The sequence below is a fragment of the Armigeres subalbatus genome, chromosome 2 (assembly GCF_024139115.2).
Source record: "Armigeres subalbatus isolate Guangzhou_Male chromosome 2, GZ_Asu_2, whole genome shotgun sequence".
NCBI classification, from domain to species: Eukaryota; Metazoa; Arthropoda; class Insecta; order Diptera; family Culicidae; genus Armigeres; species Armigeres subalbatus.
The window spans coordinates 248,193,814-248,210,085 of record NC_085140.1 but is presented as its reverse complement, the minus strand read 5'-3'; the positions used below and the strand labels follow the sequence as shown (position 1 = coordinate 248,210,085).

The 16,272-nt window shown below is 39.4% G+C and overlaps 1 protein-coding gene across 1 annotated transcript in view; it reads left to right on the top strand.

The window, feature by feature from the left end:
- Positions 1-16,272, top strand: part of LOC134212048 (uncharacterized) — a 472,480-nt gene that overhangs the window by 274,922 nt on the left and 181,286 nt on the right. Inside the window, 1 exon segment of the mRNA XM_062689549.1 lies at positions 5,588-5,704. Coding sequence (XP_062545533.1) covers positions 5,588-5,704 — 117 coding nt within the window.

Genomic DNA, 16,272 nt, shown 5'->3' with positions numbered 1-16,272 from the left:
GCTCTAGTGAAAAATTGAACACCCCTAGACACAATATTTTATTATGTCCAGAAACTAGAAGAGATGGCTAAGAGGTTGAAAATCGGTTGAAAAATGACTGAGATATGGTCATTTAAAAATTTAGTTACAACGATTTTCGGGATGAATGTTTCCGCGTAAGTTTTTTCAGCGAATGTATCCTAGTGTTAACTAACGGTATCAGTTGACCCATTCAAGCATTGCATTTTTTTTAAGAAATGACTCATTTGACAACTTCTTGCAATAGAAGATTTGATGTGACAATATTATGCTGCAATTTACCTATTTTTTTCTGATTTATCCAATTGGTTTATTTTGACAATGTTTTATTTGTTTAATTTATATAATCTATTCGATTGTTTATTTACAAGGGCTTTAGGGCCTAATATTTTCATTCACGCCCAGGTCATAAACACGATTCATCCTACGCTTTAAAGTGAAGATAAAGAAATCAACACCAATTTGCCTTAGCTCGTTAATTTTTTTGTTATTGTTTGAATTATTCTAGTCTATCTTATTTGCCTAATTATCAATTGGTAAGAATGATGAATGGGGCCTTACTTAACCGTACGGTAAGATACGCGGACCTGGGGGACCTGGGGGAACGCGCGCAGGACATAATTCTACCGGCTCCGGATCTCCAAGAAATCCAGGAGGAGATTGGCCTATTGAAGAACAACAAAGCCCCTGGGGTTGACCAACTACCAGGAGAGCTATTTAAACACGGTGGTGAGGCACTGGCTAGAGCGCTGCACTGGGTCATTACCAAGATTTGGGAGGAAGAAGTTTTGCCGCAGGACTGGATGGAAGGTGTCGTGTGTCCCTTCTACAAAAGGGCGATAAGCTGGATTGCAGCAACTACCGCGCAATCACATTGCTGAACGCCGCCTACAAGGTACTCTCCCAAATTTTATGCCGTCGACTAGCACCAATTGCAAGGGAGTTCGTGGGGCAGTACCAGGCGGGTTTATGGGCGAACGCTCCACCACGGACCAGGTGTTCGCCATTCGCCAAGTACTGCAGAAGTGCCGCGAATACAACGTGCCCACACATCATCTATTCATCGACTTCAAAGCCGCATATGATACAATCGATCAGGACCAGCTATGGCAACTTATGCACGAAAACGGATTTCCGGATAAACTGACACGGTTGATCAAAGCGACGATGGATCGGGTGATGTGCGTAGTTCGAGTTTCAGGGGCATTCTCGAGTCCCTTCGAAACCCGCAGAGGGTTACGGCAAGGTGATGGTCTTTCGTGTCTGCTATTCAACATCGCTTTGGAAGGGTAATACGAAGAGCAAGGATTAACACGAGTGGTACAATTTTCAATAAGTCCGTCCAGCTATTTGGCTTCGCCGACGACATAGATATTATGGCACGAAACTTTGAGAAGATGGAGGAAGCCTACATCAGACTGAAGAGGGAAGCCAAGCGGATCGGACTAGTCATCAACACGTCGAAGACGAAGTACATGATAGGAAGAGGTTCAAGAGAAGACAATGTGAGCCACCCACCGCGAGTTGGCATCGGTGGTGACGAAATCGAGGTGGTAGAAGAATTTGTGTACTTGGGCTCACTGGTGACTGCCGAAAATGATACCAGCAGAGAAATTCGGAGACGTATAGTGGCTGGAAATCGTACATACTTTGGACTCCGCAAGACGCTCCGATCGAATAGAGTTAGCCGCCGTACCAAACTGACAATCTACAAAACGCTCATTAGACCGGTAGTCCTCTACGGACACGAGACCTGGACGATGCTCGTGGAGGACCAACGCGCACTCAGAGTTTTCGAAAGGAAAGTGCTGCGTACCATCTATGGTGGGGTGCAGATGGCGGACGGTACGTGGAGGAGGCGAATGAACCACGAGTTGCATCAGCTGTTGGGAGAACCATCCATCGTTCACACCGCGAAAATCGGACGACTGCGGTGGGCCGGGCACATAGCCAGAATGTCGGACAATAACCCGGTGAAAATGGTTCTCGACAACGATCCGACGGGTACAAGAAGGCGAGGTGCGCAGCGGGCAAGGTGGATCGATCAGGTGGAAGATGACTTGCGGACCCTCCGTAGACTGCGTGGCTGGCGACGGGTAGCCATGGACCGAGCCGAATGGAGAAGACTCTTATATACCGCACAGGCCACTTCGGCCTTAGTCTGAATAAATAAAATAATAATAAAGATACGCGGCTACAAAGCAAAACCATGATGAAGATGACTGGGTTCGAATCCCAGTCCGGTTTAGGAAATTTTCGGGTTGGAAATTTTCTCGACTTCCCTGGTCATATAAGTATCATCGTGTTAGCCTCATGATATACGAATGCAAAAATGGAAACTTGGATTAGAAACATCACAGTTAATAATTGTGGAAGTGCTTAGAGAACACAAACTGCGAGGCGGCATTGTCCCAGTGGTGAATGTAATGCCAATAAGAAGAAGAAGAATACAATGGTTGCATAAAAATCTGCCGAAATTGTAAATGCCAAAATTTTACAGTGTTTTCTGTAAGGGTTTTATGCAGCATTGTATGAAAATCTGCCATCCGCTGCACATAGGAGTACGCAGTGTAAAAGCGTGGCCTAAACTATGTCGATCATTTTGTCGTCTGTAATTGCATTCAATAAATACCAAAGCGTATTTTCGTTTTTGTTTTTATGCTCTTTGCATTCATCTACATAGTTATTGTTATTTGATAGACCATCACTTAGCGCAAGAACACAGCCTTTGAGAACTACAGCGTGCTTGCGACGTGTGGTGCCCACCTCTGGCTCCAGCAATAAGTATGATTTTTCTTATGTAATTTTCATATTTTGATTATTATTTACTAAATTTTCCAAAAAGATGTACTTTATTTGTTCACTTGGAATGTATAGATTTGTCATCGAATAATATTAAAGACCATGGATCAGGGATTGAATCCTAAAGAGAAAGAACAAGTCTCTCACTTATCATCTCTGCTGTATACATATATGATATGTAGCATACCGCGAGAAACTTTTTTCGCAAGCTGTCATGATAGAGAACTGATTCGGGATGCTATACCCCATGAAAAATTTCTTTTAGAAAGCTCCAAATGTGGGGAGCACTGGCTCTGATGATGCATTTCAACTTGTTCTACGCAGCTGTGCAGAAACGAACACGAAAGGAGCGAAAACAAAGCGAGAATCACAATTTTTCTTTGGGGGCTGCCTATCCGATTCTGTTTTTTCGCACTTGTATACAAGTTTGATAAATTTGTTATCATGGCTTGTTATGATTCTTATGCCTCTCTTTTATCGTTGTTCGTTGAGAGCGATTTCTGCAAACCCTGCCCGCGATAATGTTTTGTAATATCAAATGGAGCAGATCTAATAAATACGAAATGCTTTTATTTCTTAATAACCTTTTATATTAACCATCGGAAAATGCGTATGCTTCTTATGGGTCTGTGTGTTTATCAAAGTCTCACTCTTCTTTGGAAGTGCAATATAATTTATGTGAGCTTTGTCGCCAAAAACAATGATTATTTATTTTTTGTCTGGCTATTTTAGTAAACTTTACTATATTAATTTATATTTTGCGTGAAGATGCGTGGCATGTTTTTTTGTGGAGCTTATTATACAAACTCCAATCCTTCCAATGCAATTTATTCGCTTGGACCGGTTTGGAACCTAATTGGAGGAAATCGTCTTCCTATTTTTTATTATTTCGTCAGGTGGTTGGCTACGTAGGAACACTATTTCCTATCGGAATTTTCTTTTTTGTTCTATTTTACTATTTCTGCGCCAAAATGTGAATCGAAAAAAAAACAATGGAATTATGTGATCATTTTGTTCCATTTTCCTGAAAACCTGAGGTTTCGCGTAAATATATTCATAAAATACCTACTAAATAAATTTCCATGAAAGAATCCAGTGTAACAACAAGCATCTTTAATTGAACACAACTGGATTCATAGCTTTCTAGAACCCCCAGAAACATCCCTTGCCTCCTCCACCTACACCCCAACGCTTCTCCGCTTATTTAGTATTCATGTCTTGCAGAGATCAATTACCATCTATGTAACATATCGGATAATTTCGATTGTTGGACCAATCATTGAAAGCCAGAACACTATAATTTACATGACACACGATCCTTATGCCACGCCGCGAAACCTCTCCAATTTGCTTGCCAGTACGTGCGAACCGATTTGTGAAACTCATCCTCCACTGTTATAGCAATAATCGCAAATCACACATTCAATAAATTAAATCGATCAGCTCGCGCACACCCTTTGCGATTGCTCTCCCAACCCAGCTCCATTCCGGACACGGTGTGATAAGACGGTGACGGTGTAGTGCGGCGGGGATGATCACCGCGCGGGGATCGCCAATAAACGCGCGATCATAGACCACCACCATTAGGGTGGGTTGATGAAAAAGAGCATTTCAATTTTCGTAATTTTATAATTTGTTTTAACATTCAATGAAAATCGAAAATATGGACGAATTCGCTGTTACTTCAAACCATTCGCAATTTTAATGTTAGCGCTTGATCTTGATGTACCTTGATGTACGCTTGATCTACCCTAACGTAATCTGGACCGGCTCACCTATCCGAGGCTGGCAGGCACGCCATCGCATAAAAGAACAAGCTACTTTGCCTTTCGCGAAAAATGAAGCAAAAAAACATAACAACGCATGCCCGCCGCCACCCCATTCACGCAACTAAATACAATCGATCGTAAATTCCGATAATCATCATCCGCGGAACCGGGAGGATGAACTGAACAAGAACGTGCCCATCAAAAAAAAAAGCTTCAACTGACCAATCACTAAGGAGTGAACTGGGAACTGGGTGCTGGCGCTGGCGGAACATAGCAAAGAATGTAGCATCGGGCCCTAACTAAATGATAATGCAGCAGGAAGTCTGGACGGGTCGGATCGAGATGAACACCGGGGTTGATACCCGACCAGAGAGGATTTGATTAATCAATGACGGGGTTGATAATCAACAGCTTCAATTGAACACATATTTCCCATTGAGGCAATTATTGTTTCTACAATTGTCATTTTTTTTGGAATTATTATCCTGTAGAAAACATTGGAAAAACAATTTATGCCGAAATTAGTAATTATGATGACTTGATTTCAGATAAATTTACCAGTAATTGAACAAACAATGTTTTTGTACACAACAAAATTGAGAATTATTGAAAAAAAATCAATACATAGGGGATAAATTCGTCATTACCCAGTGATTTTTACTCGGGAGCACCATCCGGAGTTCAAAGTAGAATGACGAGCCAGAATCACGGTTATACACACATTCTAATAACCGTTGAATCCCCCTGTTTACATTGCTCAAAGAGCAAACCCTACGGTATTTAGCATATTTCAGCATCGATCGGCTGATCAGTACTACACACAAGCGCCCATATGGGCGAAGATGTTGATGATGGTGATTACGGTTTAATGATCGTTAGTGGAGTTGTACGGAATGTTCCTATATTTTTTTTTAATTTTTGCAAACATGCAAATCGAAGTTGCTAATTAAATTTCCTTTCTTTGTTTCTTCCTATCTTCCGCTACACCACTTCCGCAGACGAAAACGAGTGTAAATATCGACCTTGTGACGTTTTCGCGCACTGTACAAATACTTTAGGTAGCTTTACTTGCACGTGTTTTCCTGGCTATCGGGGCGACGGATTCCATTGCGAGGGTAAGTACACAACTTCTGTTGATTGTTTTCGAAAATAAATTAAAAAGATGATATTATGGAGGCCTAACCAGCAGCAATATTGAATAAAATGATGACAAGTAAAACATTGAAGTTTGAAAAAAAAACCTTTTGAGATGTACAAATACTTAACCCTCTACAACCCAAATTTTTGTTTTCTCTCAAAATCGCTATTCTGCTTTCTAAAATCGATTCAAACACGATTTGCGATTTTATCAATTTCACATTTTGAATTTTTTAGAATTTTGTTTTTCAACTTTTTTATCCAATCATTTTTTTAATCTATTATAATCTTTTTTGATTTTTCAACATATTGAAGGTTTGAAAATTCGTATTCAATGCTGACTTACTTAAGGAAATTTTTTTTTATGAAAAATGGGGGGTTCAAATCCTCTCAAGACTCGTGGATTCTTTTTCGCAAATTTATTTTAAAAAAAATAGTCCATTCTTAAGTAACAAAGGGAGTAGCTTAAATCAAAACATTTAGATTTAGCTTTTCTGAGTAGAAAGATATAAAAAAATTATTGGAATGATTGAATGGTTATTTGAAGAGAAGAACACAAAATGGAAACGCATCAAAGTGATAAGGTCATGACTTAAAATTTATTTGTCAATGATTTTTTTATCTAGTTTGGATGATTGATTCTAGGAATTTATTGATGCTGAAGACCAAAATGCAACAATAGGTCTTAAGAGCAGAATGAGTTTCGAATGAAAAATCGCTCTAAGGCAAACGAAACTGAAATAAAATATTGTTGTTCCTTTCGACCTATTGTCCCTTTCGACCTTTATCCCTTTCAACATTTTATGCCTTTCCATCTTTTGTCCTTTCGACGTTTTGCCTTTTCGACCTTTTGTCATAGGTTCCTTATTTGCATTGTTTGCACTCACGACTCAACTCTTGAGAAATCTGGGATTAACTGGCTGGAAATGTGTAGTTTGTATAATAGCTATTATGATCTGTCATGTGACTGAAAAACAGCGATAGGTTAGGCTTGCCCATGTTATAACCCTGTTCGTACCAAACACAAACACAAACACGTACCTTTCTTCTATAAAAAAAAAAGGCGATCAACCAATGTGGAGCAAAATAATACTTTTACATTCGGGCGTCCAAACATACACAATTACAACCCTTCCGTGCCACAATGACACCATTCTTCTTGTGCGCGTCTTATCAACGTCAACGAAGAAAAGCGTTCCATCCCCCAGAACTGTGATCCATCCGATTCACACTAACACCATTCTTCTTGCGTCCCGCCAACGCAGTAGGAAAAACTCTTAAATTTGGCCGTCCTTCCATACAAAATTATGTGCTATCCGATAAACAATAACACCATTCTTCTTGCGGGCGTCCCACCAACGCAGAAGAAGTATCTCTTGAATGGGGTCGTTTATCACGCAGAATTGAGGTTCATCCAATCCATAATAAACCATTCTTTTTGATGGCATCTCTGAACGCAGAGAAAGAAAATCTTTAATGGGGACGTCTCACCACGCAGAATTGTGATTCATCCGATTCACAATAAAACCATTCTTCTTGCGGGCATCTCACCTAAGCAGCGAAAGAAACTATTGAATGTGCCCTTCCCAACACGCAGAAATGTGTTTTAACCGATCCGATTCACAATAACCTCTCGCGGGCGTCCCATTTAAGTCCATCCAATCCACAATAAAACCATTTTTCTTGCGATCGTCTCTCTTACTCTCAATCCGATCCACAATAACACCATTCTTCTTGCAGGCTTTCCACCATCTCAGAAACTATTGAATGCGGGCGTCCCATCACGCAGAATTGTGATACGTCTGATTCACAATAACATAATTCTTCTTGCTGGCGTCCCATCTACGCGGATGAAGAAACTCTTGAATGTCTCTCCACACGAAATTGTCCCCGACGTCTCACCAACACAAAGAAAATAAAACTCTTGAATACGGGCGTCTCACTGGGCAGAATTGTGATTTATCCGAAGCACAATGACACCTTTCTTCTTGCGGGCGTCCCACAAATACAGGGAAGAAATTCTTAGATGCGGGCGGCTCACCACGCATAATTGTGATCCATCCAATCCACATTAACATTATCTTACGCGCGTCTCACCAACTTTGAGAAAGTAATTCTTGAATGAGGGTGTCCCACCACGCAGAATTGTGATCAATCCGATCCACATTAACAACATTCGTTTTGCGGGCGACTCACCATGTAGACTTATAATCCATCCAATCAATATTAACACCATTCTTCTTGCGAGTGTCCCACCTACGTAGAGGAAAAATCTCTTGAATGCAGACATTTCACCACGTAGAGCAAGGCCCTAGGTTCCATTTTTTGTGGCCTACGGCGTGTAAGAAAAAGTACTTCAAAACCGGCCCGAAAGTTTTTCTATCTGGCTCGAGAAGCTCTTACTTATTCTTTATTAATAATCACTGTAATATTACTGATTAAAAAATAAAGGTGGGGCAAGCACGGAGTCGAATAATGCAGCACGGCAGTTTTGCTGTTAATGTTGGCAATACGAATGAAACCTTTCCAGGGCGAAGAACTTGTTAGTGAATGCATATCGGCTGTTGCTGATATCGTGTGCTCTAAAGAAAATGCATTCTTCAGTAGTATTGGTTTCTCGTGAAGCACGGTGAAGAGTTAAAGTTCTCACAGAAGATTTGAAAACTACGTTATGTGAAAAAGCAACCTGCTCGCAATCAATGAAAATACTTAATGTAAAAAACAAGGCATATGCAACTTTTATATCAATGAAGGAAACGACTTCCGGGATAGACCTAGAGAATGCTGTTAACACCTGTATGAAGGAGCTGGAACTCTTTTGTGAAAAATTAAGGCCTAACAACTGATGGAGCTCCGCCAATGTCGTGGGAAAGAGGAAAAGATCACAGGCGTTGTGACACTTGAAAATCAAAGCAATTTGTTTATTTGTTAATCAATTGTTAATCAACCACAAAAGTTAATTTGTGGTATTTTTCTGCAAATTGCATATTTTTCACCATTACAAATCTATGTGCAAAACGATCAATATTCATGATGTAGCGAAGGTCGTTATTATGAAAATCAACTTTACCTACGCGAGGAAACTCAATCACCACTAGTTGCAAATTATGTTGACGGAAATGGAAGCAGAATATGGAGATTTGTTGAGTTAGTTCGTTGGCTAACCCATGGTAACTTGCTTAAAAACGGAAGGAAATCACACTTTTATAAGATTAAGCAAAACCAATTCCCAAGCTGCATGATCCTAAATCGATGAGCGGCTTGGCCTTTAAAGTACATGTCGAACTTTTGTTATCCAACATGCAAACTATTGAAACAATTTGGAAAAAATGATTGTCGAAAACTAATACATTTCTCTAAATTCGATAGAAACAGTTCACGCAGCTCTGTTAAATATGCTGGTAAACTCGAAGCCTTTCGAACCTTTTCGCTAATTTTTCAGAACACAGTTCCTCAACACCGTTTACTGATATAATTGACCTCCAATGCAACAACGAGCTCAAATCTAAATTTCCGAAAGACACATCTCTTGTAAGATATTTTCTCTCTTCATAAGTACATATCTGTGTGAACAACTCTTATTAAGAATGAAAGCAGTAAAAAGTTTGATCTTCATTATCTGCTTGTGAAATTCGATCACCGATTGTGAAATCAATATGCGTCGAATATTGGAAAAAGCCAACAATTGCATGTCCTGTTACGTAAAAAGAAAAAGAAAATAAGCACACCAAAAAGATTGTTCAAAAACAATAATACACTACCCCGCCAGCAAGTGGTCATTCTGAAAAGGTTGGGCAGGCCTGACGTAGAGTTATGATCATTCTTCGTGGGCGTCCCACCATCGTGGAAGCTCTTGAATAACCTCATTCTCACCTCCCAACCCAACCTCGTCCCACCACGCAGAATTGTGAACCATTTGATTCACAATAACACCATTCGTTTTGCAAGTGTCCCATTTACGCAGAGGAAGAAACTCTCAAATACGTGCGTCCAACCACGCAGAATTTTGATATATCAGATTCACAATAACACCACACAGAGGAAGAAACTCTCGAATGCGGACAGGACTCACTTGGCAGAATTGTAATCCATCCGATCCACAATAACACTTTTATTACTTTGATGAAGGAACTTTTGAATGTGAGCGTCCCATCACGCATAACTATGATCCATTCAATCCTAAATAAACGTCATCCCTCTTAAGGGCGTCACACCAACCCGGAGGAAGAAATTCTCGAATGTGGGCGTATGTGTGCCACGTAGAATTCTGCTCCGATTTGTAAATTACTCTTTTTCGTAATAACATCACTCTTCTTCGGGCGTTCCACCACTCGGAGCTCACTTATATCCATCTAATCCACAAAAACACTATTCCTCTTGCGAGCGTCTCATCTACACAGAGGAAGAAAGCCATCAATATAGGCGTCTCTCCATATAAAAATCCGATCCACAATAACACCATTTTTCTTGCGGGCGTCTCACCAACGCAGAGGAAGGAACTCTTAAATAGAGTGTCTCACCGGGCAGAATTGTGATCCATTTGATCCACAATAACACCATTCCTCTTTTGAACGTCCCAGAATTGTGATCCATCTGATCCACCATAGTACATTTTTTCTTGCGAGTGTCCCGGCAACGCAGAAAAAGAAACTCAAATGTGGGAGTCCCACCATGCAGAATTGTGATCCATCTGATTCACAACAACACCATCCTTCTTACGTGCTCTTTTATTTTCTCGACCGAAGGTTGCTAAAATAAACATAGCCTTCACAGCGAAAATTATGATTCTAATCCTGAAGACCTTCCCGGCCTTAATACTTTTTTGCCCTCGAATTTCTTTAGATATTCCTGCAGGGACTATTTGAGGAAGTCTTCCGGGGATTTGTCCTGTTCATTCTTACTGGTGAAATTCTTTCAGAAATTTCTTCTGAAACACCTTCGGGGTTTTGAAAATTCTTTCTTTCTAGCATTCCCCCAGAAGTGTTTCTAGAATTCCCCCGTGAATTCCTCCCCAAGGAATTTATTTCCTTCAGGAATCTCTCCCGGAATTCCTCTAAGCACTCATTCCAGGGATTGAGGAAGGAATTTCAGAAGGAATCCTTGGAGATATTACAGATGAAACCGTTGGGGTAAAACCAGTAAAGCTCTATGACATTTTTACCTGAACAGTTTTATGCTTTTCAGTTTCCTCACACTTACAAATACAAAAATACACAACTTTCAAAAGAAATACTCAAACTTTTTATTTTAGTTTTGCTTAAATAAGTATGACTGAATTTTTTGACAGGTAGGCGAGGATCTTTTCCAAATACATCAATTTAACCGGGAAAAATAGAATCGAACATTCAAAATCACTTTAATAGAGAATTTAAAAAAGTGTGCATGCTGTACTTTGGCATATAACTGCTTATCCTGCTGCAAACTTGTACTCCGCCAGGAAGAGTTCATCTTCTAAATAGCAAATGTTGATGTTATTTATGTGTACTGACTAGATCGACCGAAGCCGACGTTTTCGCCGGTTTATACATCACCTAATTAAGGCACTATGCGTGATTTAGACCACGTTAACTGAAAAAAATCATTACCAGAAAATCAATTATTTTTTGGGCTTCCGTTAAATTTTCGTGAAACGAAAACTTTTAAATTTTTTTTGTCTCTTTTTTGTTTTTGTCACACCGCTTCTTGTTAATCTCCTCATCTGGAATACGTTAAACGCATATGACAGCCATAATTCCTGTGCAGTAAGCCACCCCCTAATCAGCCATCTGCAGTGCCTTAAACCTCAATCAAACCGGCTTACAATGTAAGATCAATTACGATTACCGTTACCGACGCATTGAACCCCGAGAATTATCACATCCGCAAATTACCGACCCCGTGTGTGCTGACTTGCGCTTACTCGAACGCTCGGATGAGCGTCTGCCCTACTCTCGCAGCACGAGATTTTCAGAACCGCACCTCCATAATTGTCGTCGTCGTCATCCTCGGCAAAATGGGCTAAGGTAGGGCTCACCTGTCATCATCGTCATCATTCAATTCCTCCCCGACCAACCGGCGACGACCGTGCATCGGCGAACATCCGCGGTTATTGTGACGGTACCAACTTTCTGAACCACCTCCCCCCATCATTTCGTCTCATGTCACATGTAATAATGTAGATGACACTGATAAAATCATCCGGAGAGGAGACGCAACCCGGCCCTTCTGTTCTGTGGGATGTGTGTCGTCTCTGGGCATGATGATGTCACGGCGATGGTCCCCCAGATCCATTGGGAACCCAGCGGGAGGGTGTCAGTAGAGGAACGGAGATAGCCACGACAAAGTCTCATCGCGGTAGCTGTCATAAGTCGACATCGGGCTTTATATGACATTTGAGGTCTTTGTGGTACCTACCTGCATCATCGATGCAATTGTGTGGTGCGGGAGCGCTTCTTCCATTCCGGGAGGCATCGTGCACACAACAAAGCGACAACGATCGGCTGCTGGTTGGATTGTTGCTAAATTGGAGGACAATAATTGGACAATTGTCAGCGCGCTATTTCAATTACTTTCAAGAGCTTCGTTCGAGGAGTGACGTTCTTGAGTTGAGGTTTGCCGCAGCGGTTAAGGAGTGCCATGCGCTGTTGCGCTGGACTTGTTAGAATCTCGGATTAACTCCGATGGGGGCTGATTATGGTGGCTGTGGACAATAGTCATTGGGTGATCGCTCATTCGAGGTATAATTACGGTGGGTGACAATTATTTGATTATCTACAGTCCTAGGTTGATAATCTTCTGTAGAACCTGTAGCGATTATTTTTGATTCAACTTGTTATATTTTAAAGCAAGGGATCAATGTATCCTATTTAATTGTACTATTAAAAATTTGAAAGCCTCAAACAATCTACCGTTATGACTAAAATTGAAGTGTACCGACAAATACTTGATATGATCGTTATGAGACCCGTTAATCAAAGTAACAGAGCCACACTTTGGAGATAGACACCAATGAAAGCATTTTCGTGATGCCTCAAGTATTTCGAGCCATTAAAACAAGTGGTTTAGATTGCGATCGCCTATCTGCACGCATCCTACCCGGGCTTACTCATCATCCAACCAGGTGAATGAACCCTCAGCTTTCGCCATGCTTCGTTACCGTATGGCTCATTGAGGTACTCGCGCGCGACAATCGCCAAAAGAGTCGCTTCGTTCGTGTAAAGATCCATTGTTGCAGCTGTTCAGCGCTCGAATCAAACCACTATACGGGCAGGCACTCGCAAGCAACCGGGATGACTGAATACTTGACACGTGGATTGCTGGCAAATTCTGCGTAACCAGACCGTATAATAGTTTGCAATGTGCCAAGAAGGGCGGCAATTATCGGCGACGACTTTGTCTTGGTCGCGTGGTTCGATGAAGAGAGTTATGATTGCTTCCCGCGGATCTATGGTTCCATTTGAATTGCGCCTGACGTCTGCTTGTGGTTAACATTACTTAATCGATCGCATCTTCAAGTGCCGGATATTATTTTTTTACGCTGCAGTATCAGATCGCAATGCATGCGCGGTGGTGCATGAAGGTGATACCATTCTCTCATTAAAACCACTAGCAGCTGGATCGATTTCATCGAACTCATCAAGAAAGCAATGGAACGCAGAATTGTTCATTTATTTTTACTTATTGTTTATTACAAAAACTGTGGAAGTGATCCTTTTTATAACGAATAAAATTCAAATACAGTTGCCTCTTCACATCTCGATATTGAAGGACTAAAATAAATACTCCCCCTAAACAATTAGAAAATTCCCATAAAAAAATATAAAATTGCCAATAAAGAAATCAGGGTATGAGCAATAAATAAACATAAAATTTCCACAAATAAAACAAAATTTCCATGAACAATTAAAAAAAATCCACAAAACAAAAATAAATAAGCACCAAAAATTGCAATTATAAAAGAAGAATTTTCCATAAAAAAATTAAATGTTCCACGAAAAAGAAATACAAAATTTCCATAAATAAATCAATATTAGCAATAAGAAATTTAAAAAATTTCCACAAAATAAATATATTTTTTCCATAAAAAACATAAAAAATTTCCAAAAAACGATCAATAAAGAGCAATAAAAAAATAAGAAAATTTCCATAAAGAAATATAAAAAAGCAATCAAACTGTGCTTTTTTTTCATAGATGACCCCTTCTTTAAAAGCGTTTAAAGTTCATGTAAAATTTCATCAATTTTATTGCTTTCTTGTATTTTTTATGAAAATTTTCTTATTTTTTTATTGTTCTTTATTGATTATTTTGTGGGAAATTTTTTTTTTTTTTTTGGAAAAAAAAATATTTATTTCGTGGAAATTTTTTTAATTGTTCATTGCTAATATTGAGTTATTAATGGAAACTTAGTATTTTTTTTTGTGGAACATTTTCATTTCTTTATATTTTGATATTTTTGCTATTAAAAGTGCTTATTTATTTTTGTTTGATGGAAAATTCCTAATTGTTTATGGAAAATTTCTAATTTTTAATGCAAATTTTATTTTGCTGCCATATTGAAGGGATCATCGAGATAAGGAGAGATCGAGGAATGGAAGGAAAATTGAAATGGGTACTAGATCGAAAAAAGCTCGTTGGCATCTAGGTTGCCATGAAAAACGCCAACAAAAAAAAGTTTTTGTTATTGTACAAAGTAGCAACCCTAAAACCAGAGACCGGCGAAGTGAAAAACTGTCGAAATGGCAACGTATGAAAATGCATGAAATCTTGAAAATGATACTGGCAGCACTTGAACTTTTTGCTTGCTTCTTATGGGTGCAACAAAGTAAACAAGTCGAAATGGAACCGCTTTTGACGGTTCGATTGGAAACAAGATGGCGTCTTCGCCGATCTCTTATTCTAGTATTTCTAGTACAAAGATGATTTAGTAGGGTTATGCGCTAATTCATCCATGGTGCTAATTCCCGTCATATCAAATTCTAAATCACTCAATACTCGCGAATGATAATTCAAATCAACAAACTTATCACCTGGCGGGATAGAAAAAAAGGTGTACACTATGATCTGAGCTCATTGAAATCACATGCCGGTGTTATTTTCTTTGAAAACACTTCAATCAAAATTTGCGATCCAGATTATTTGCTTAATTTCCTACCTTATTCGTGCCACGAAGGAAATCCAACAGATTCTTCTCCTAGTAAAGGCACGCAACATCGCCGTCAAAATTCCAGAATTTCACTCACTTGCACTACACTTTTCCACACTAGTTTTCCACTACGCAGTAAATGGAAGCAATATCTATTGCTGGAGTGAGAAATTATTCTTCAAAAACTTCCGAAAGGCGCTGAAACAATCTAGGGGAACGGTTCACCACTTCATCATCACCACTTCAGCTCCTATTTCCATCCCATCAAAAACAAAGCAATGGAAATTAATTTGGTTTGTTTATTATTTTTGTGATTTTTTTCAGCAGTGAGCACGCATGTTGACAAAAAGAAGAGACGAATTTGGTGCCGTATTTCTTTGTTTTGCGATGAGATTGATATATGTACAGTGAGATGGAGATCGGAACAGTTCCCCTATTTTTTTAAATTTTAATGTTTGAATAATTTTTTCTTCGTCGCCTTGTTTACGGTTGAAGAACGCGTTGCCAAACTGACGATCTGAACTGAAATAATCAATTTGATCATGATTATACTATTGTTTGTATTTCATCAGACTCCTGTATGAAGGGCCAAAAATGGGTGGGGTGGTTCCATAAGCAGAGACCAATATGCGAATCCGCGGGATGAATAGATAATCTCCTTCCAGAAGAAAGTTCGTACATTCAATAATATTATCTAGCCCTTATCTTTCCCAGATTGACCCAATAGATGGGGAGAAGAGCCCGCCCTTTATCCACGAGACGTTAACAACAGGAAGTTGGCGATTCCACTCTTCCTATCCATATCGTTTCAATCGATTCAATGGATTTTTTGAACTGGAGCCGAAAACAAACTTGTTGAAGACTTTCGAAATTGACTGGTTTTACGGATGTTATTATGGATGTGGTCACAGATAGCTTGTCCAGTTATCCAAGATTTTTTATTTCCTAGAAAAAAATAGCAAACCGCGCTTAACATTTTCCTTTGAATTGTTCTGTCAGTCCGGTCAGAATCTGTCAAAAAATCAAAGTAAACAAAAATCGACAGCTGATCACAGCTGTCTTATGGATTGCCTTATTCTTAGTTTGTTTTTTAAACAAATTCGATCTAGACTATCTTTTAAAAAGGGCCAAACTTTTGTTTACTGATTTTTTCAAATGGATGTAATCGAAAAACAACGCATCCTACAAAAAAGGATTATATGAGTGACTATCGCAAAATCAGTCAAACTTTCTAATAAAAATATTCGAATTTTTTTAAATTGAGCCCTACACTGAAAAAAATCAGTTTTAAAAAGTAAAAGTCAATTTGAAAACAGAAAGCCCTTTTTGAAATTTTGTCTCAAGATAGGTGATTATGTTCCCTACCAATCGTCGATAAATCGCAAGCTGGACACTTTTAAGGAAAAAAAGTTTTTCTAACAAAA